This window comes from Phodopus roborovskii, unplaced genomic scaffold, assembly GCF_943737965.1.
Source record: "Phodopus roborovskii unplaced genomic scaffold, PHOROB, whole genome shotgun sequence".
NCBI lineage: Eukaryota > Metazoa > Chordata > Mammalia > Rodentia > Cricetidae > Phodopus > Phodopus roborovskii.
The window spans coordinates 1,555,489-1,576,915 of record NW_026125575.1 but is presented as its reverse complement, the minus strand read 5'-3'; the positions used below and the strand labels follow the sequence as shown (position 1 = coordinate 1,576,915).

The 21,427-nt window shown below is 44.2% G+C and overlaps 1 protein-coding gene across 1 annotated transcript in view; it reads right to left on the bottom strand.

Moving 5' to 3' along the window:
* The window catches only part of Dnah11 (dynein axonemal heavy chain 11), a 294,048-nt gene that overhangs the window by 92,261 nt on the left and 180,360 nt on the right, over positions 1–21,427 (bottom strand). The window contains exons 55-58 of the mRNA XM_051177827.1: positions 19,721–19,882; positions 11,986–12,219; positions 7,064–7,210; positions 2,574–2,687 (exon numbers count right to left, since the gene is read on the bottom strand). Of these exons, the coding sequence (XP_051033784.1) occupies positions 2,574–2,687; positions 7,064–7,210; positions 11,986–12,219; positions 19,721–19,882 (657 nt within the window). The remainder of the gene's footprint in view (positions 1–2,573; positions 2,688–7,063; positions 7,211–11,985; positions 12,220–19,720; positions 19,883–21,427) is intronic.

Below are 21,427 nucleotides of genomic sequence, written 5' to 3'. Positions count from 1 at the left end.
GTTTCTTGTAGGCTGGGCTCTCCAACTGGGGATTATAGGGGTCTGAGTTCTGCCTGGGCAACTTTTCTGAGATTCTGGAAACATCCCTGCACATTTGTTGCTTCCAAGGGAAAACAAAACACATACAAAACAGTTTTGCACAACCCCCCGGCCCAGGGTACAGAAGCCAGGAGATTTTGTGCATGTGTAGGTTATGCATGGATTCTATCCCGCTATGTAATACACTTGTATTTTAACCAGGCCCTCCCTGTAAATATCATTCTCTAGGTCAGTGTGTCTTAGTTCTATTTTTCTGCTTTAAATGCCTAAGTGCAGACATCTCTTCCTTAAACCACAGTGAATCTCAACTGGGAGGGGTCCTGTGGATGCTGGAATGTCTTTCCTACCGCTTAATTTCCTCAGTGCAGACTCATTTACAATGGATTTGGTGGTTAAATTGTAATGAGAGAGAAGATACTCTGGGGCAGGAAGTAGTACTTATTAGAAGCAAATGTGGTTCCATAATGTATGATATAAAAGCCAAACCAAATGTGATTCTGCTCTTTTGCCCAAAGCTATCTATTTATGCAAGGAATAGAATGGGCATTAAAACCAGAACAGAGTGCTAATGAGTGTTGAGATCTGCTTAACTGGGGTTCCCCATCACTCGGACACAAACCATTTTACAGTGCGGGCGATACTGGTTTGTTTTGTTTGATTACAGAGTGTTGGGTCTCAGGGCATCCAAATATCTAGAAATGAGCACAACCTGAACTATTGGAAGATAGATGGCAATTTGATAAAACCCAGCATTCTTCAGAACTTATGAAAATGGTTCCCATCCGTCAAAAGGAGTTATTTCCTTTACCTCTGGCAGAAAGGACACATGGCTACCCGTGGTTGTGTGTCAAAGCCCATGCCAGCCTCGGGGCTCCCTCAGTATCACAAGTACTGGCGGTACATCTCAACGTCTCCCAAGAGCCTGCTAGCTTCTTACCTCCCAGATAACTGCCTTGTTCTCTTTATAAAGGCTGGGCTCCCCCCGCCCCCTCCCACTCCTCATATCTTACTATATGCTTTTCCTATTCTCCATCTATGGTTATTCTCTCCTCTCTCACAGAGAGCCCTGGTCATGTCCACTCTGCCAGGCACATTCAGTCTACCTCTCTCTCTGTTCTAGACTCTTCTAGATGCCTCTGGCTATATTTCCTCCCTCCCTCCCTTCCTCTTCATATTTACAACAAAAGCCTTAACCATATCACAGCACAGTAATGCTGACAGTTTCTTTAATGCACCCTCTCACATACAAAGAGTAAACATATTTAGAGAAAAAATTCTAAATGGAAAGAAACAAAGATTCCATCAGCCAGATGTAATTAGTTACTTTTCTACCATTTTTACTTTGATTATTTTATAATTTCTATCAATGCTTATGACTGTTCAAACAAATGGGTCATGGGCTGTCTCAGTGTGTTTTGCTCACTGTGGACATTTTCTATTTTGTTCACTAATATTCAACAATATCATTTTAAGGCATTAGAATAAGCATGCATTAATTTCTCATAGCACAATTACACTCTTTAACAATTTTTCAGTTTTATGTTGATGCTATAAAACTCTTACAAGGCTCTTGTTCTTGACCAAAATTACTTTAAAAAAAAAAAAAAAAAACAAATAAAACATACCCAGAAAGGAACTGAGGATTTTCTTAGAAAAGCAGTGAAATTTAGATCCTTCTACCTTTAGAGTTGAATCTTAAGAAACTTGGGCCTAGCAGTTTCCTGGGTTTCTCTCTGGTGGCTTGGAACACATCAGAACAAGATTGTCTGCAGGCTTTAAAAATAACATTGCCCACAAGCTCCCTCGCAATACCTTGTGATGAGCACAGATCACTTCCCTCCTACGAATCAGGGTCCTCCATGAGGTCTTACTCTAGGGCAAAGCTGGGGAAATGGTGGGAATCTTGGGATCTTTGCTCCCACCACTGACACTATGAGGGGGTCTTAACAATTTAAAAAAGATATTTGAGAGGAAATAAAGAATCCCTCAGCTAGTGTTCAAAGTAGCACATAATAAATATGAAAGGCTGCCCCCTGGAGGGCTGACTCCCCAGTGTTAGCAATATTTAGGAGGATATTACTGTGGGGTGCAGCAGGATAACAGGTAGTAATATGTCTTCCAAACAGTTACTAATTCATGCTCTTATTATAATGTAACCACCAATTACATTGCCAATAAGCCAGCGTTCTACACCGAGGGAATTAAGCAGCAGGAAAGACTTTACAGCATCCATGGACCCTTCCCAGTGGAGATTCACTGTGGATTAAAGAGGAAATGTCTTGCACTTAAGCGTTTAGAGCAGAAAAACAGAATTAAGACACAATGACCTAGAGGATGACTTGGGCGGGGTAAGAAGTCGAACTGTAAAGATGACCTCGAAGGTTTGTTAAACGTGATATGCTTTGTCCTTACGCAAGGCTCTGGCTACATGAGGCTTCAACTCTGTTCCATTATTCAAACTCTTATAACCTTTGACTTAAAAAAAAAAAAAAAAAAAAAAAAAAAAGATCCCACCAGTGGAGAAGCCAGCTTACCCTGTTGAGTGTGTTGAGTGCATCCTTAGCAGCCACCAGTGCGGGCTCAGCCTTGAGTAAGTCAGCCTCACACTCTCTCTGCTTCTGGGATACTTCGGTTTGAATGGCAGCCACCTAGTTAGAGAGGATAATTAGAGAGGTAAGCCTCTGACCACAAACGCCCGTTGTTATCTCAGAGATCTCCAGCACAAAAGCACAGACTGGATGCATTATTGGGCAACACATTCGTCTATATTTTCAAACAGGAGAGTAATTTACCATCACCACAGTATATCCACAGTATGTTATATAGCTTTGCGAAGCAAACATACGAAGATGAACTCAAAACCAAACAGATTTAACACCAAAGTGCTCCAAAAGGGCTTCCAGCCATTTGATTATAAGATGCCATTAATGGTTAAACAAAACATAAGCAAAAAACAAAACAAAACAAAAAAACCAAGAGTAAGCAACCCTCTTTCTGTTTTCTACTTTTCTTTTCCCTCCTAACCTTAGTGCTCTTCCCATTAAAATGTAATCCAGGCTAGACCAGGAAGCTGATTCACAGAGCATTTATAATTCTCCATCTACTTATCACCAGTGTTTGTTTAGCGGCCCCGCTGACCATTCCCTTTAGAGTATAGGCCAGTTAGATGGATCAGTTAGTACAGTGCTTGCTAAAAAGCGTACGACCCTGAGTTTGATCCCCACAACCCACATAGAAGAGCCAAAGAGGATGGCATGTGCTGGCAGTCCCATCACTGGGGAGGTGGAAACATGATCCCTGTGATTCACAGGCCAGGGGACCGGTGAGCTTGAGCAAGTGAAAGACCCTGTTAAAAAGCCAAGATAATGACTTCTAAGAGATGACACACAAGAGTGACCTCTGGCCTCTAATACGTGTTCATGTTCACACCAGCATACATTCATTCACCTGTACACATATAAATACATGCACACGCATACACGCACGCGCGCGCGTGCGCGCGCGCACACACACACACACACACACACACACAGCTCTTTTGTTCAGAACAGAAAATATCTTGCTCTGTGGTCATGGGTTACATGCTTCACCACACAGAAATTTTATTTAAAAAAAAAAAAAAAACATTAACTAGTGGCTTTCCATGTAAGACGCCACTGACACACCCAAGTGCTTCACAGGTAACAGAATACCCCGGACACCCACTCTCTTGTTATCTGTCATTTTGACAGAGCTCTGCTTCAGCCTCCCTAAGGGAAGCTGAGCAGGTAATTTGAACTAACCCATTATGTGAGGCTGGAGTTCTATTTCCCCCTTGCAGAATGCTGCAGAATTTTAATGCCAAGTAAGAGTGAATTTTTATCCCCAGCAGGTTTGAGTTTGGACCTGAGGCACTGGGCACCAGGATCAAGTCTCGGTGGGTGAGGGTGATTGTGAGATATGAAGTTGGAACAAAAGTGCATTTCTTCAGATGTGTTTGGAATGAACAGGTTCAACCACACCATCAAATTAAATACGGCTCACAACAAATTATGCTGTCTGCTGCAGCTTTATTAGTGGTAATTAGCTTTCTCCTGATTAACCATTATTTTGCTGTGTACTGTACCTTTTATGAACATAATTGGCTCGGGGTACATATGTGATCTCCTGCTAGCACACACACACACACACACACACACACACACACACACACACACACACACACAGTCGCTGCTAGCTAGCGTAAATAAGGAAACTCTGCATGCTTACAAAGAACTCCTCTAAAACCCACACCCCCTGAATAGGCACAAAAAGTGGACCATGAAGATTCTAAGCACACAACTGACAGTGTGTTTGAGAGCACTGTCACAGAAGACTCGGTGTGTGAGGGAGTGTCTGGGGCATATTTGTCTCACATAAAGATACAGAGAGTTTACCGATGTCCCTTATAACATTTATAATGGTATCATTTAAAAATAATTTTTTTCTTTGGCCTTTCATAGTCTCTTTTCCTGTGCCTTGGAGTCCTAGACTGTTCACAGAGTACTATGCCTTTGGTTAGTTCTCACAGATAAGGCAATCTCATAACTGAGGAAAACACTCTAGGTCGGTGAGGTCTCTTTTCTATTCCCAATACTTTTCACCCTAAAATGCAATGGCATCACAGTACTGAAAGGCTTATTAATCTCAGTGACTCAGTCAACCACAGTAGGCAACTTCCTCTGTTGAATGGCTGCAAGGCTCAGCCTGGAGAACGGCAATGCAATGGCAAGCTGCATGGGTTACCTGGCGTATGTGTTTTCCCTCTACCATGACGACGCTAAGGCAGCAGAATGGAGATAGTCCCATCCTCAGGTACAGCAGAAACCTTCCTCCATTTGTTAGTCTACCACTCCTTGAATGTTTTTCATAAAGTTTTGTGTTGATTACAGTTTCCAGAACTTCACGCTAAAAGCTGAGCCTGGGGAATATAGCTTAGTTGGCAGAGCGCTTGCGAGGCCTTCTGGAAAGTCTAGAATTGGCCTCAGCAATGCGTAAACCAAGCATGATGCCTTATAAGTGTAACCAAGAGGATCAGAAGTTCAAGATCATCCTCAGCTATGTAGTGAGTTCAAGACCAGCCTGAGACTCTGTCCAAAGGGGTGGGGGGAGTGGGTGGATTTGAATCAAACCCTTCCTAATTCTTTTGTGGACACCTCCATCCCCGTATCCCAGCAAGTGGTTACATCTGGAGACTGGCACAGAGGTAGAGTCAAAGATAGTCCTTTAAGGTAGGCTACAATCCAGCCTTTCTGGTATCCCTAGAAAAGGAAGGCCTTTCTACACACCAGGCATTAGAATTCACACAGGAGTGGCCTGGTGAGGAGCCATTGAAAAGCCACAGAGAGTCCTCAGGAGAGCCAAGCCAGCGACCAGAACTTGGAAAAAAAGGCTTAAGCCTCTCAGTCTGGCCCCGGCAATCCAACATACTACTTTCCCATTGCAGTGTAAGACTCCTTGGTTATCAAATATTCCCAAGATCTTAGGTCAGTGCCTAGCCCCCCAAACCAAAACAATGAAACACACACACACACACACACACACACACCAAATAAAAACCTAAACAAACAAAACTACTGACAAACTAAAAATGTAAGCATTTTTTATATTTCTTGATATGTATTGGATATAAAAATGGCATATTTCTTTTTTTATGCCTAATAAAACTCATGGAGTATCCTATCAGATAGATATGTTCTAATTGGCTAAAATATTTTTTCTTCCTTTATGATGGTAATTTTATCTTAGAAATTTACATGCAAAAAATGTTTCAAGATTTCCAAGAGATATCTATGGCGATGGGTTAATAACTACTAGTAATTTTAATTGTTAGAACATCATACAACTGTGTAATACCTGAAACAGATCCCCTGGGTGGGATTAGCTTCTGATAATCCTACCACCTACAAAGCCTGGTTGCTTAACTCCATAATTTACTTTGAAAGGCATTCTGGACTTACCTAAAACTAGATGGCAACATCTGTTTTCAAAATAAGGAATTATATGCCTGTTAACTGAGTCAAACAACTCTATCCTTTGCTTCAAGAATGTTCCATTGTGGTTGTTAATTGTTTAGAATGTTTCCAATGTACTTTTCAAATCTTCGGTTGTTCAAGACATCAGTTGCTCATCAGAAAAGAGAGGGAAACTATTTGATTGTCCAAGATTGTCACCATCAAAAAAAAAAAAAAAAATCTCAGGTTTGCTGGGGTAATGAATGGCCACTGGCTCATGGTTATGAGAGTACAAGCAATTTCCAGCTTTTAATTAAATAGCCCTAACTATAATTGTTTGCCCCAAATAATAAAACATTTATTAATTTCAGTGACTGAGTATTTATTAGCTTCCTGTCCTGTATCTTTTGGGAAACAAGATACAGAGGAAATACGTTCCACTCGTGCTGAATGAAGAGTCTTCTTATTTACTTGGGGGATTTTCTAGGAACTCAAAATTCAAAGAAATCAGCCCCCATGCAGCCCAAAGGACTATTGTTTTCAAGAGCAGACCATCGCACAGAGCGCTAGGGCCTGAGTCCAGTCGGAAAGACCGCATTTAGCCTAGGACTTCATCATGAACACCAGTTGTATTATTAAAATGCGAAACTTGAAAACCATCTCGCAAACTGGCAGAATAGGCTTTGTTAACAATTGAGTTGTTCAATTTGCCTAAAAGCTGGGAACCTTTAGAAACCTCCGAGGTGACTCCCTGACCTTTACTGTATTACAAATAGGCCTGATGTACAAGATCCACATCCATTATATGCTTGAATGAGCTCAGTATTTATTGTTCTTTCATGTCATTAAAGAGCTAAAAGGTTGGGAAAAATGCATAATGTAAAGAAAGGTCAAGTGGTAATCATGGTGTGAAACGCTGTTACATGTGTAAGTATAATAATTCCTTAGACTTTACGCTCCCTGGAGAGGAAGTTGTTCAAAATTGTTCACCTACAAAGGTTTATTTTGTACTAAATATAGCTCAGCACTCTAAATGGTGGAATGAGTCTGACCTTTCGCTCCTCTGCGTCGGCGATGGCCTTTTCCCGGCTCACTTTCTCCGTCTGAAGCCCGATCTTTGTGATCAGAGCTTCGGTGTCGTGATTTCTGAGCTGGAGCTCCGCTTCTTGAGAGGCCAGCCTGGCTTTCAGATTCCCCACCTGAAGGAAAAGTCATCACTTTAGAGCTACTCCTAATGAGGATACGCTGTCTTTGGGATGGGTTTGGGGTCCTAGCAGCTCAGGGCATGCACCTGTTTCCAGCCTGACTTGACCTCTACTTTGACTTGCTGAAACGTAGCTCCCTTTATTTTTCCCCATGAGCAAGACAGAAGACTGCTTTTCAGGACACGGGGCTGCTGTGTGTCAGCAGGAGTTTATCCTGGCAACTCAACCTGTGTGCTCAGGGAAGTACTAACAGAGGTGTCTATCGGAGCATTTGCAGACTCAGGACTCCGGGCTCAAGATCACAAAGGCCATGGGCCAGTGAGCTTAGTGACTCCTGGGATGGCCTGCTGTATTCTCAAAGGGAAGCTGCTGGGAGTCTGAATAACTTAAAAGATATGAGCTGATTTTGATTGCAGAGTATCTGGCTGCCTACTGCAGTGTGGCTGGTCTTAGCTCTCCCCATCAAACACAGAATAGCTTTCATTTCACTCTCCTTCTGTGTAGAGCCACACAGACCATCCAATACAGAGCTTAGTACTAAGGAGAAGGGTGGAGACTGTGTAGTGTGCTCTTTGGGTACCAGCATGGCATGGGCTACAGAAACCCAGTGAGTACCACATATATGCACTTTCTCCTTTGGCTCACCACCGAACAGTCCCACTTAGCTCCTGAGGATCAATGTTTCTGTGACCTCAACAAACATGTCAGCTAGAGTGAGTGGTTCTGCTTGTTTTCCAGCTGAGATTCTCCTGGGTTCAGCGTGTGTCATCTGGTTCCTAAGTTGGAGGATCGTTTAAAACAAAGCAGAGAATGACTTTAAATGGCTCTGATCCCAGCTTCAGAGGCATATGAAGCTGTGATAATTATTCTTTCTATTTCCAGAAAATAGGCATCTTCACTACCTCTTAAGCTTATACGGCAGAAGCAGTCTGATGGGAGATGTCATCCTGTAAATATGTTTCTCTTATTGGTTAATGAATAAAGCACTGTTGGCCAATAGGAAAGCAAGATAGGTGGGACTAGGAGACTAGGAGGAGAGAGGAGGTAGTAGGGAGGAGTCAAGATGTAGAGACTACAGAGAGCAGAGGTCCGGGCCCTCTCTCCAGTAAGATGAGACCACGAGAAAATACTTAGATTAATAGAAATGGGTTAATATTTAAGACAGAGCTAGCCAATAAGAAAAACTAGTAACTGGCCAACAGGATTTTATCTAATACAGAATCTCTGTGTGTTATTTGGGGCTGGTGCAGCTCTGGGACCAGACTGGCAGGAGAAACAGTCACAACCATTTATCTTGAGTCAGTTAAGGACACGTTGGTGGCTTTGCCTATGGAGTACATCCCACTGCATTGTATCCAGGTTAAGCTTGTGATCCCCATCCAAATGCAGTCTTCTATCTACACTCTACCAAGCAGCACCACCATGGTGTACACCATTGCACTAGGACCGATTATTTTGGCCTTTCTGTGTGTCCATGTTTGCTTCTCTGTTCTTTTAGCCATCGAAACTAGTCCTGTGTTGGGATACCATCCAAAGCATCACATAAGGGGATGGGATGGGGCAGGGGAGTAATACGATTTCAAGCCCTACTCCAGTTTCTAAGGAAGCAGCTGACTTTGAAACCACAAATCGTGCCTCGGGTAGGCAAATCCAGAGAAAAGGGTGCTTTGCACAAATACAATGTGGTCTTGTACTCTAAGATTCCTCAAGTCTCCGCATGGGGAAGGCATGCCTCCTTTACATAATAAATTTATTTTCATACAACTGCCAAAAATTTGTTAAATATTTCAACCACTCTTCTGACATTAGAAGCATCCCATGTAGAAACACCTAATGAAAAAGGATCCGGCTACATTCCTTAACCCAAGACTTCATGTATCTTCACAAATCTCCTTCCTATAGTTTTTAGCTGACCCCAGGCAGTCCTATTTGTGCAGAGACAGTGGACTGGTTCCTCCTCCTCCCTCTTCTTCCCCATCCTCAATTCAATACCTAGATGGAGTAGTTAAGAAGCCATAGGCTCTCTCCTGGGCTTCAGTGTCTGAGACATCACCACCTCTAGGAAATCCCAAGATGCTATGTTATTTGCCTTTAACCCTGGTACTTGGGAAGACAAGTATAAGTGTGATAGAGACATTATTTTTCTTTGCCAAAGGCAAGGAAACTGAAAGCTCAATTTGGGTGACAACACTATTATTTCCTGGGGCAAAGTCAACAGGTTCAGTGTGGGACATCATTCAATGGGACCTATGTGCTATAACACACAGCTTCTTTGCCCTCTTCCTGGCTTAACAGGACTCTTGGGAAAGCTTTACTATAACAAGGGGTCTTGATTTAAGGGAGAGAGACCAAGAGAAGCAGGCAGGGAAGGAACAAGGAAAGGGAGAAGGATAAGATGAAGGAGCATAAGATGATATATATATATACACAGGACAGTAAAGGCATTCTTCGATAGGAAAAGGAGCAGGTACACAAGTAGAGACACACTTAAGGGACCTTTCTGAAAACCTCTCAACCACAGCCAACTACTCACTGACTCCCATGCTTCATCAAACGCAAGTCTTCACATGTGAAACAATGAGAAAGATGGCAGAGACTGAGTAGAACTTCTACCTAAAAAGTAGGAGGAGATCACAGCCCCTCAGGGTAAACAGGCTCCGGTGTATGTTCTCAATGTGGCCTTGTCTAATTCCTGTCCTTAGCACATATAGGTCACCAAGCCCACTTAGGGAAAACTGTCCGTGCAAAACAGTCTTTCAGGAAACAGGGCCTGACGATGGATCCTTTGACAGTGGCCAGCAATATTCAGCTTTGGGATGACCAGCAATGAAAATTTACCATAGTTTAGGCCCAGTTAGCACAGAGGAAGGCCAGGCTGCTTGCCAATGTCCCTGTCTCTTAACCTAATCCCTGTCACCTGGCCCATTGAGGCTGTGTGACACCATACAGCATTAGCATGACATAGACAGACTTCGAGTCCCAGCCTATCTTACATCCTTTGAGTCTCCTCCTTAAGATTGCAGAAGTGACTCCTATGTCTCATTTGGTTTTGACTTTAACAATGAAATGAGAGTACCACCCTGCACTAATTCTTGATTTACCCTTCTGGTTGGAATACCATACTCTGATGTAGAAAGAGCCTGATGATGGATGTCTGAGAGAGCTGGTGGCTAAAATAGGCATTTAGACCTCCATCGAGGCCAGAGAGATGTGCAGAAAGTAGGGTCACTCCACAGTCATCCCACAGCCAGGTAGGTCAGGATGGCCTCACTGCGGTTGAGTGTCTAACACAACAAGGAATCCTAGGTCCATCCTGGCAAAATGGCCAAATCCCTGAAGCAGAGCCCAAGAAAGTCAGGGAGCAGAGAGGCAATGGGAAACTGCTTCCCTTTAAATCCACACTGTCTTACCCAGCTTCAGGATGAGAAGACTTCCTCAAACCAGCCAGGTAAAAAGTAACCCGTCAATCCTCCCCTTAACTCAGAAAAGCAAGTGTGTCCCCCATCTCCCAACTATGCAAAGCCGAACTAGGCATCCGAGATAACTGGGTTAACGCTGCTTCAAAGAGGAAACTTAGTGGCTGTGCTGGTTTAGTAAGTAAGTAGTGATTACAGATTCTCCTTTCATAACCACTGACTCTGCTAGCACTGAGTGGTAAGGTGGGTTTCCAGTGCCAGGCATGGTTTCACTATTGTGGTTCTTAAGTCATATTAGAGAGTTGTTGGTTACGGCCAAGGCATGTGTGCCATTACTGTACCCTTGGGGTTATTGTGCCATGCTGGTTGCTGGTGTGGTTCATAGGCATTATAGCCAGGAAGGACTGGTGGTTCCTTAGAGCCTTTGGAAGTTTGCATGGTGCCCTCAGGGAGGGGGCTTTCAGGTCGGTTCCTGCTCAGGGCTCTCTGGGTCCTGTGTCTCAAGTGTGAAATGTCTTCAGCAACAGGGACTTACCTTCCATCTCTAGGGAGGACAATAAGCTATAAACATATGTCCTTATTCTCACAGGTAAGTGTAGTCTCCACTCCTCATAGGGAAATTTCTCTTTGCTACAGACAGAGGCCTCTAAGGAAACCACAGCCCATCAAAGGCAGGGCTTGGAGCCCAGTTCTAAATATATCTACATCTACAAAATGCTTCCACACCTAAGGCTCACGGAACATTGTGCAAGAGAGAGCAGAAAGATTGTAAAAGCCAGAGGATCCGGAGTTTGCTGTGAGACTGTGTCTCCTCATAGCTGTACTCACAACTGCACAGATACAAGCTGAAGAACAGTATTGATGGACATGCCAAAGTGGAAGAGGGAAACCCTCCATCCTACATGAAGAACTACAAGCAACCAGAGAAATGTGGAAGAGAGGTGCTCTTCCCCAGGGAAGAGCTCACCAACTGATTGTCCAGTATCAAACACTCAGCCCTGAAAACATGTACGTATGTATATATGTACGTATGTGTATGTATGTATGTATGCACACATATTCATATATATATATATATAATTATATGGACTGAGCAGGTTGTAGTGAGAAATATATATGAATATAGATATATGCATGCAGTAATAATTAGTGAAAAAGGAGGCCATGGATTTGAGGGAGAGTAGGGAAGGTTTTGGAGAAGGGAAAGGGGGAAATGTAATTATATGATAATCTCAAAGGAAAAAAAAAAAGCCAAGAAAGAAAAAAAGAGAGGAAACCTTGCTTTCTGTGAGGGAGTAGACTTCCCTCAGAGATAGGAGGCGCCGCCACCGCCGCCCTGTCCCTCTGTCACACCTGTGAAGCTGTGGTTTGTAGTTTCTGGATGCCATTCCCTAGGTGTTCCTTCCTCTGGTGTAGCTCTTCTTGCTTCTTCTTCAGCAGGCTCTTAAACAGTGATATCTGCTCTAGGAAACTCTTCGGGGTCGTGTAGTTGTATCTTCTCTCGTTCTGGTAATACCAGGCGCTCATTTCCCTTACGCTGGTGTGAACGTGAGCCATGAAAAGGCTAATGGAATCTTTGTGCTGTGGCTGAAACATACATATTACATTTCAAGTTGAAAATACAATTTAGGAAATAGAAGGGGAAAAAAAAAACACCAAAAATTATAGAGTATTTTCTTTCTAAAAGCCAGGACAAATTACCTAGAAGCAGCTAGCGAAATTTACTTAATCTTCATGAGAAACCCACAGGGTTGGAGGGATAACTGTAGAGTACTCAGCACTTGCCAGGGAGCACAAAGGGTGTTTTTATGTGCTTCAAACCCAGAAGGCAATAGAACAGACAAAGCCCACTTCACCACTTAATCTTTATCTACCAGGTATATGGGGGAAAAAACGAAAAGAAAAAGCCAAGACAATACTCCAAGGGATACTTTTTTGGGGAGACTGTTACTCTCAAGCTGAACTTTAGACAAAAGGAGTCAATGTGAAGCCAGGGGCTCAATAAAGTTGCACCAGAGAAGTAGTGTTTTATGGGAATCCACGTCAAACAAAATGGACGGATAAGCTATCCAATCCACTCATTCTGAGGGGAAAACCATGATGGCTATTTCTATCCTTATATGGAGAAGTAAACATCAACAATTGAACACAAAGCTGAAACTCCTCCCCCTGCAGAGAATCCCTGCCCGTCCCTTTTTGTGTCCTCTGTGACTTCTGGAATAGTTAACTTTTTAATTTGTACAGCCACATCTCCCTCATTCTAATGATTATTTATTGCACTCTGTACAAGATGAACCAGGTTCAATTAATCAAGGGAAGCCTAAAAAATCAATTAATATGAATTAAATGAGCTACACCAACTCTTCGCAAAGTCACACATAATTTACCAAAGTGTTGTCAATAGCACTCAGGCAGCTTCAAGAAAATTGCACACGAGTGGCCGATGATGCGGTTAAACGTTTCAAACCTGAACTATCAATATTGCAACCAGAGCTGAGTACAGCACTACAAAGCTAAAAGCAAACTGCCTGCTCCTCTGCAGCGTCCTTAAACACATAGACTCCTAACATCACCATGAACCCGAGATGGACTGTGAAATTTTCTTGTGAGCATACCATCGGGTTGGTGGAAAAACCTGTCTCACTAGCAACAGAAAAAAATGTATGCTCAACGCCAAGACTGAGGGATGTAAATCTTGACTTGTACTGAATTCAAGGGGATTCAAGATGCATATCTATTAGCAATTAGTGGACTCAGGAAATAAAATTTACGAGCACCTCTATAAATGTCATATGCATCATACCTCCTAGAGAACTTTATTTTCCAAACAGCTTGGCTCCAATATAACCGAGCACAAATCTGCTCTTGTCCCATCTTGCTTTGACTGGAACTTGCACACATACCATCCTATGATACAGACAAATACCTCCTCAGCCAAGTGTAACCTCCTTACAGAGGGGGAAAAAAATTACCCTGGCTTCTGCCCAACCATGATCTTTATGAGGAGGCTTCTCAGCAGCCCTGAAAAAGCTCCTTTTAACAACAGTTTCATTTGTAAACCTCCGACGGAAAGAGTGGCTTCCAGGAGGGCTGGAAGTGGCCCGGCACAACTTGTCTCAATGGGGCAAAATAACTATTGTTATCGGGGGCTTAACAAAATGGCGCAGCATGGGAAACTCACAGAGCCAGGGAGCAGCTGGTTGTAATTCACACTGTTTTTCAGAAAACTCGAATCGTTCCAGGACAGACCCCTCTGATGACTGGTGACTGGTCTTTCCTGCATTCTTAATTTGTCACTTTCTCTTATGATAAGGTCAGTAGTGACAGCGCTTCCTGACACTAACAGCTGTGGCTTTTAAAAGGGTCATTGTAGAACTACTAATTGCAGTAATTTCATTAGCATAAATTATTTATTCTGCCATTCATTTATCTCCAGTTTTCTTCCGAGGGGTGGGAGCGGACAGGGCCGCAGCAGCGCAGTGTGGCGGTTTACGCTTCCAGAGACTCAGGGAAGATCGTCACTTTAGCCAGATTTGCCCCTTCAGGGGCACCAGTCCATTTCGCAGCCAATCACGGTGAAGGGGAAATTGAAAATAAGGACAGCACCATTTGGAAATGGCTCTAAATCTGTGGCTTTTCCCACTAAGACTGCTTTGGAAGCCATGCTGTCTCCGGTGCAAAATTCAATGCAGAGATAAGACTGTTTTTTGTTTTTTTTGTTTTTTCTTCTTCTTCTTCACACGAGGAAAGAAATGTTTATTTTCCAGTCTCTCAGTTAGCTAGCTGTAAACACAGAAACACAAATTCTATGGTGCCTGGTGGGATGTCTCTGGCACTGGCTGTCACTGCCTTATCAAGTAGTCAGGAGGCCTCGCTCTTCAACCCAGTGCACAGTGCCCCTTAATGGGTATGTCAGCAAAATGTGGATGAAGATGTGTGTGTGTGTGTGTGTGGGTGTGTGCGTGTGTGTCTGTGTGTCTGTGTGTGTGTATGTGTGTGTGTGTGTGCGCGTGTGTGTGGGTGTGTGCGTGTGTGTCTGTATGTTTAAGTATTTTATTTTTCCCAAGACCAGCAAAGCAGACTATACCAGTTTATAAAATTAAACTAGGATTCGTAAGAAAGCCAAATGAGAAGCAGAAGGCATAGAAAGGTTTTTCTGTTGTTTGTTTGCTTTAGTTAGGCCCAGGAGAATTTTGTCACACCTACCCTTGTAGGTATCGAGTCTTAAAATGTTTTCTCAGAAATTGTCTGTGTGAAGTTTTTAAAGTGTGAAACCACCAAGTTATATGATCTATTACTTATAACTCACTCTTTTGGGAGTTGGTAAAAAGACTACATGAAGTACTCAGGGCAAAGTGGCTTGTTAAAGAGAACTCACTACTATATAAGAGGAGCAGCAGTGTGTCAGAGCTCCTCACAGCATGTATTCATTCCCCGATGCAAAGACTTCCGAGTCCCAGCAGGGCTTGAATCCTATGGCTTAGCTTACATTTCCAGGACTGAAAAAAACGAAGTAAGCCCCCATGTTTGCTACTGCCCACAAAGCGGGTTCCTTCTCCATGTTCCTTTCCCATGATTTCAAAATAACTGCACAAATGCAGTAAAAGTAAAGCTTGGGCTCTGGGCTCCAACCGCAGGCAGGGCCTCTTATCACCGAGCTACCATGCTGCACTATCACACCAGCCACCATCTGGCCCTAGGTGAGGATAGGCCCTTCTCGTGAGGCCGGGATCAGAGAGGTGAATGGTGCAGGCGCTAGAGTCCTGCGCAGCATTTCTTCACTTGCTGAGTGGTGACCCAAGGCAGCTTTCTGTGCTCCTGGATTTCACTTCCTGTCTATAGTGCAGTGATTGGTCAAAGGCAAGGTCAAGTACGGGTGAGTGTCCACTATCAGAAGAGGTGGCTGCATGAGTCTCTTCACAGCAAGGGACACTGAAGTGACAGTGACAGAGGGTTGATGTGCTGAGGGGTCCAGAGGAGACCCAGGAAAGCCCAACTGCCCTCCTCCAATTCATTCATTCATTCATTCATTCATTCATTCATTCATTCATTCATGCATGTGTTTGCACCTGTGTGTGTGTGTCTGCTAGTAGTTGATGTTGGAAGTCTTCCTTGATCATTCTCTACCTTATATATCGAGACGGGGTCTTTCGGTTGAACCCAGAGCTCACTGATTCAGCTAGTTTAGGTAGCCAGCTGGCGTGCTCTGGGGAATGCCCATCTCTGACTCTATAGTGCTGCCAAGTGCTTGGTAACCACTGAACCATCTCCCCAGCCCCACCCCACACTTGCTATGGGAGGATAGGGCAAGATGGTGTGGCTGGTGTGGCTAGCACATTCTGAAAAGCCTCAAGACTATGAGCTTCCGTGTAGAAGCTGGTTCTACCTGGATAACGCACCCAGATCCTGGGGCCACCATAAAACCTGGACCGTGCTTTCATGCAAGGAGGAGGAACTCCTAAGCTTCAGAAAGCTGCGAAAACCTTAAAAAAAAACTCTATCCTAAATCTGATGAGTAGGTGTAGAGAAACAGGTATGCAGTGGCATGCATACATTCGGAGGAAAAGAAAAACAGGTAAGGGTATAAACCCTGGTGGGTCTTTCCTACCCATTGGAAGACAAAGGCTGGAGCTAGGGTGAAGTTTAGGTAGATCCCAGAGATTGTCATTTGGTTTTGTTTTGATACTTCAAAATGGCTTTAGGGTAATAACCCTGTAGGAGACTAGATATCCTAAAAGGATCTGTGTGACCCTCTCTCCAGCTATTAGCCTGTGGAAACAACAGACCCCAAAGAATTTCAGCTTCTGTAGGAATCCAATGATAGGGAAAGGTAAAGGCTGAAGTCCTGATGACAGCTAGAGGAGATCCAGATTTCACACTGCTCCGGCAACTTATCAGACCACCTGCAGGACAGACCAGAGCCGAGACACTGAAGGGGTCACACCCTGGCCAAGACTCCCTAATTAGGCAACCTCATGCCCTCTGTTTAAGCCTAAGGTTATGCTAGTACCTTAAAGACAGACTTGGGGTGTCGCTGGGCTCCTCTTGTTCTCTCCAACATGACCACATTAAACAAACTGTTTTCTGTATCACATTCTGAGTTTCTTCAATCATTGAATTGAGTTTGTGGGGCCAGACCTAGCCCACCAGGGCCAGAGTTTTACTTTGAAAATTATGCTAATATCTGTACCATTCCATTGGCATTTTACCCAAGTAGGATTAGTACATGGCATGGTCAACTTTGTACATTTTAAGTTAACAATAATCCTTGGGGCTGACACTGCAAAGAAGGAATTGTGGCCCAAATCATCAGTATAGCACAGCTGTCATCGAAGGGATAATGTAATGCCCTCCTGTTTGGCTGGCACATGTGTGAGTGTGTGTGTGTGTGTGTGTGTATGTGTGTATATTTGCACATTTGCACATGTATAGGCACACACCTACAATACTTTGTTTTTAGTGTAGTGCATTTTTTTTTTTTTTTAAGAATCTTTAGACCGCTGGAGAAGTAACAAGTCTAAATATGGCCGAGAGGTAACTTTTCTATTTGAGTGGGTCACTCCTGCCTCTCCATGCTACAGTCACACTGAATTTAACGGCAATGCGACATGGTATTGAACTGTGAGGCCACACTCAAGCACTGCCCCAGAAAGACAGACCTTCCTCCGACATTCAGCCACCGTGCCTGAAACGAACGAGCCGCTTCCATCCTTGCAACTCAGGACTCACCCTCACCAGAGAGCTCGTATTTTAAATTTACACTTAGAATTTGTCCTTTCGTATGGCCTTGCTTTCAACTCTCGCTACGGCTCATTTTGCCTTAAAAAGCAAAAGCAGCGCTTTTCCTCTCAAGGTCCTGATACCATCTGCTTTTTGCCTTCCCGCCATGGCGTTCCCTGCTGGCTTTCCTCTGCATTGGCAACCCCACTCCCAGCAGTATGCAGACTGTCCCTGCCGCCTGCCTTGGATTACCCCTCATCACTGTTTCCCACTTTCCAGGGAGAGGCAGTATGTGTTGGCACAAGTGTCTGGTGAATAGCATTGTGACACTTAAGGGTGAAACTCTTTTGGTCATTTACTTGTCACCTGCCGTTAGGTTCGGTATCTGGTAACGGAAAATAAAATAGCAGACCCGTTTACTTAATTAAACACAGTCAGCCTGCTGCCCTAGGTGCTCAGTACCTACTGATGGGAAATCACAAACCAACATAAAATATGTGAAAAGACGTACCGTTAAAGAATCTTCTCTCTGTGGCCAGGGGGGGGGGGGGAGGCGCCTTGTGTAAGTACCTTCCGCTTGCCCAGAGAGGGCAATAATTAATAAGTGCCCAAATTGTGCAGGTAACTTTCAGTCTTAATGATGGGAACTAAAACCAAGAAAGTGATCAAGTCAGCACTTGCTCAAAATTTTAAAACCTGCTTCTGACCTCTACAGGAAAAGAGACCACAAGTTTTTGGGAGGATGCAGACGCACTGCACTCCGAACCCGTATGTAATCAGTGCTCCTCTGTGACAAATTAGGAGGGTGGGGGGAGTTAAATAAGCACCTTACGCTGAAAAGAAATCATCTGGCTAATTCATTTACAGGCTTAATGGAAATGCTGAGGTGCTCGGAAAAACATTCCCATTTGGCACCCGCGATCCTATAGGAGGCAGCATGACACCGTCAGACAGAGCTCAGCACCTGCCAGCCCTCAGGACTGCAAAGCCCGCCTCGTCCAGCAGGTGTCAATGGTTCCTGGCCCAGCAGAGCTGCTGCTCCGCTGGAGAAAGCAGATGCAGACACAGAGCAGTGGAGATGGGCAGCCTTCCAGGCTATGCATGCACGTGGTCCCGTCAGAGCTGCTACCTCGGATCTCCTACCAATGGAGCGAAATCAGAGCAATGCTCAGAAGCCAGTTCACCCCTTCCATGTTCAGCCCTGATGAAATGGCTGAAGCCAGCTAGGGATCTGCTTCTAGAACGCCGTACACACACTGACCCCCTGGGATTCAGAATTTCCAGCCCCTCTTCTCACCGGTGGGAGACAAAATGATGCCCCAGTACGGCAGCAATACGAGAAGCCACATGATCGCTCAAGGAATGCGATGGCTACTTTTATTGCGATTAATGGGCTTAAGGTTCTTCTTCTGTCATAACTAACGGCTTTCTAGATGTGAAGGTCTACCTGCCCCCACCCCACATTTCAGAAGACCTAGTTTCTATTCCGTCTCCTTATGCATGTCCTGCTCATGTGAACGTGGAAAAGTAAAGGAGAAAGGAGGCAGGCCAGGGCTCACAGCCCAGGTGTGTCCTCCCTGTTGATTGGTACTTCCCCTGGCAGTCCAGCGATGATCAGAATCATAGACGTTTTTAGATGTGTGTGTGTGTGTGTGTGTGTGTGTGTGTGTGTGAACCTACAGAAGTGGATTTTCCTCTACAAAATGCTGTATGCAGAAGCAAATGCTTGTCACTTTGCCTGTGATGTACGCACCTATGTAGTTTTCCATTTTTTTTAAGCAGAAGCAAAAGGGAAATGATATACCACCCAATTAAGCTAGTTGCATACTGACTTGTCCACTTAATAAATATGCCCGTATCCTAACCATCTGCCTCCACCCCCACCCCAAGGATACAGTATTTAACAAAGCATGGCACTGCTACTTTGGAAGGGGGTGGTCATGGTGTCTGGAGTAAGGGAGGCAGTGGGTACGCCCATCTGATTGCTCAAAGAGAGGTAAGGACAAAGCTCTCTGGTGACACACTCCAACACAGTCTCTCTAACCAGAAAGGCACTAGAGCCCAGCCTCCCATCCGGGTTACTTTATTTACTCTGTATACCTGAGTGGTGGAAGGGTATTTTGTTGTTGCTCCTTGGAGGTACCAACCTTATCAAGAAGGGACAAACATAACCCATAGCTCTGTAAGGCCAGAGTTCCATCCCCGACGATGCACAAAAAGGCAGAAAACAATGTAAAACAACATAAAAGAAGCAAGCATGTATATATTTCTGAAAATGAAAATGGCTGACTTTTTTCCTGCCTATTAATAGTGTCCTGAGACTCATGTGTGCCCGGGTGTCTACTTACCTCAGGCTGACACAACATACCTCAATGCCCTCTATTTCTTCAACGAACCTCCTGCTAACAGAGACTAGAGCCTCCTGTGGCCATGCATGAAACCAGTCAATAGCTGTGCAGTTAACTATGGCTGGGAACTTCCGGGCTCTCACTCGTAGTGTGTGACCAACTGGTGAGAAACAAAACACCATCTGTGGAGACAAGGGTGTGAGCCATGAGCGGGGACAGGTCAGAAAGCCAAGAGGGATGAGCGTGATCTCAGACAATGAGAGAAGACGCAGCACCAGTGACACTGGCCAGATACCTGGGTTATTTTCTAAGAAACAAACTGGGAAAGTGGTGGCGCTCACCTTTGATCCCAGCGCTCAGGAGGCAGAGGCAGGCGGACCTCTGTGAGTTTGAGACCAGCCTGGTCTACGGGGCTAGTTCCAGGACAGCCTCCAAAGCTACACAGAGAAACGCTGTCTCGAAAAACCAAAAACCAAACCATAAACAAACAAGCAGTAAGGTGGAGCATACTGTTGCCTTGCCCATAATTCACTCTCAGTGTTCCAGGCTATGCTGGTGAGCACAAGAGTGCTCCCTTCAAAAAGGGCTTTGATTGACAGCTGAGGCATCCAACTGGACATGCATGCTGTAGTGGTGACGGGGGACGCACTGGCATTTGCAGACTCCCACAGGAGCTAGGTGGCAAGCAGCTCAGCTACTAGGAACTCTTAGATACCTTATCTCACTATCACAAACCCTTTGCTAGGCATCATTTTTGATGTTAGACATGACTTTTAAATCTTATTAGTGTGTGTGTGTGTGTGTGTGTGTGTGTGTGTGTGTGTGTGTGTGTGGTATATGATAGCATGTATGTGAAAGTCAGAGGATGCTTTGTGCGGTTAGTTTTCTCCTTTGACTTTTACATTGGTTACAGGGATTGAACTCAGGTTGGCAAGCTTGCATGGTAAGCACTTTACCATCTAGATGAATTTTTATTATTATTCATGAAGTAAGATAGTTGAGTCAAAACAGAAACACTGTAGCAGCATCTCCACTCAGATATGGCTAAGAGAGGAAAGCCTAGATCCTGAAGTATCCCAATGATCCTACTCCTAGCTAGAGACTTCACATAAATAGGATCAGATACTGAAGTGTCCCAATGCCTCTACCCCTTGCTAGAGGCTTCATGTGAACAGGATTCCCCCACAGAAGGTCAAATACACCTCTCCACAGTAGCTCTACTACACATGCCTGGAAACACCCTGCTGTACAAGCACTAGTCAGGTCTCCAAAAGACAAGAATTGGATGGCAGGGAACCCACAGGCCAGGCTGTAAGGCTTGTTAGTCAATAAGAATAAGGGTTCAGAATTACACTTCCTTGCCTTGAAGCTAAACTGGTTAGTGTGTGTTAGAAAAGATAACTCTACCCCTTACCTGAACTTGTCACCTCCCTTTAAGTAAGTGCCTAGATTCACTGAAATAGTCACTTTGCCCTCCAAAAAATGTTCCTGGAAATGGCAAGTGAACCATCAGTGGGAAAAGGAAGAGGTTAGTTAGCTAGATGGAAAACAAGTACCACAAGCAGCTATGCTCTTCCTAAATTCAGATTCTCCCCAGTGCAAGAAGCAAACCCCCAAATCACTGTTGATGCATCCCCTGCAGTTCTAACATTGGGGTGTCAGGAACTTTTGGGAATCCATACCTAGAATTTTCTACTCTCTCCCCTCTTTCCCCACACAGGTGTTAT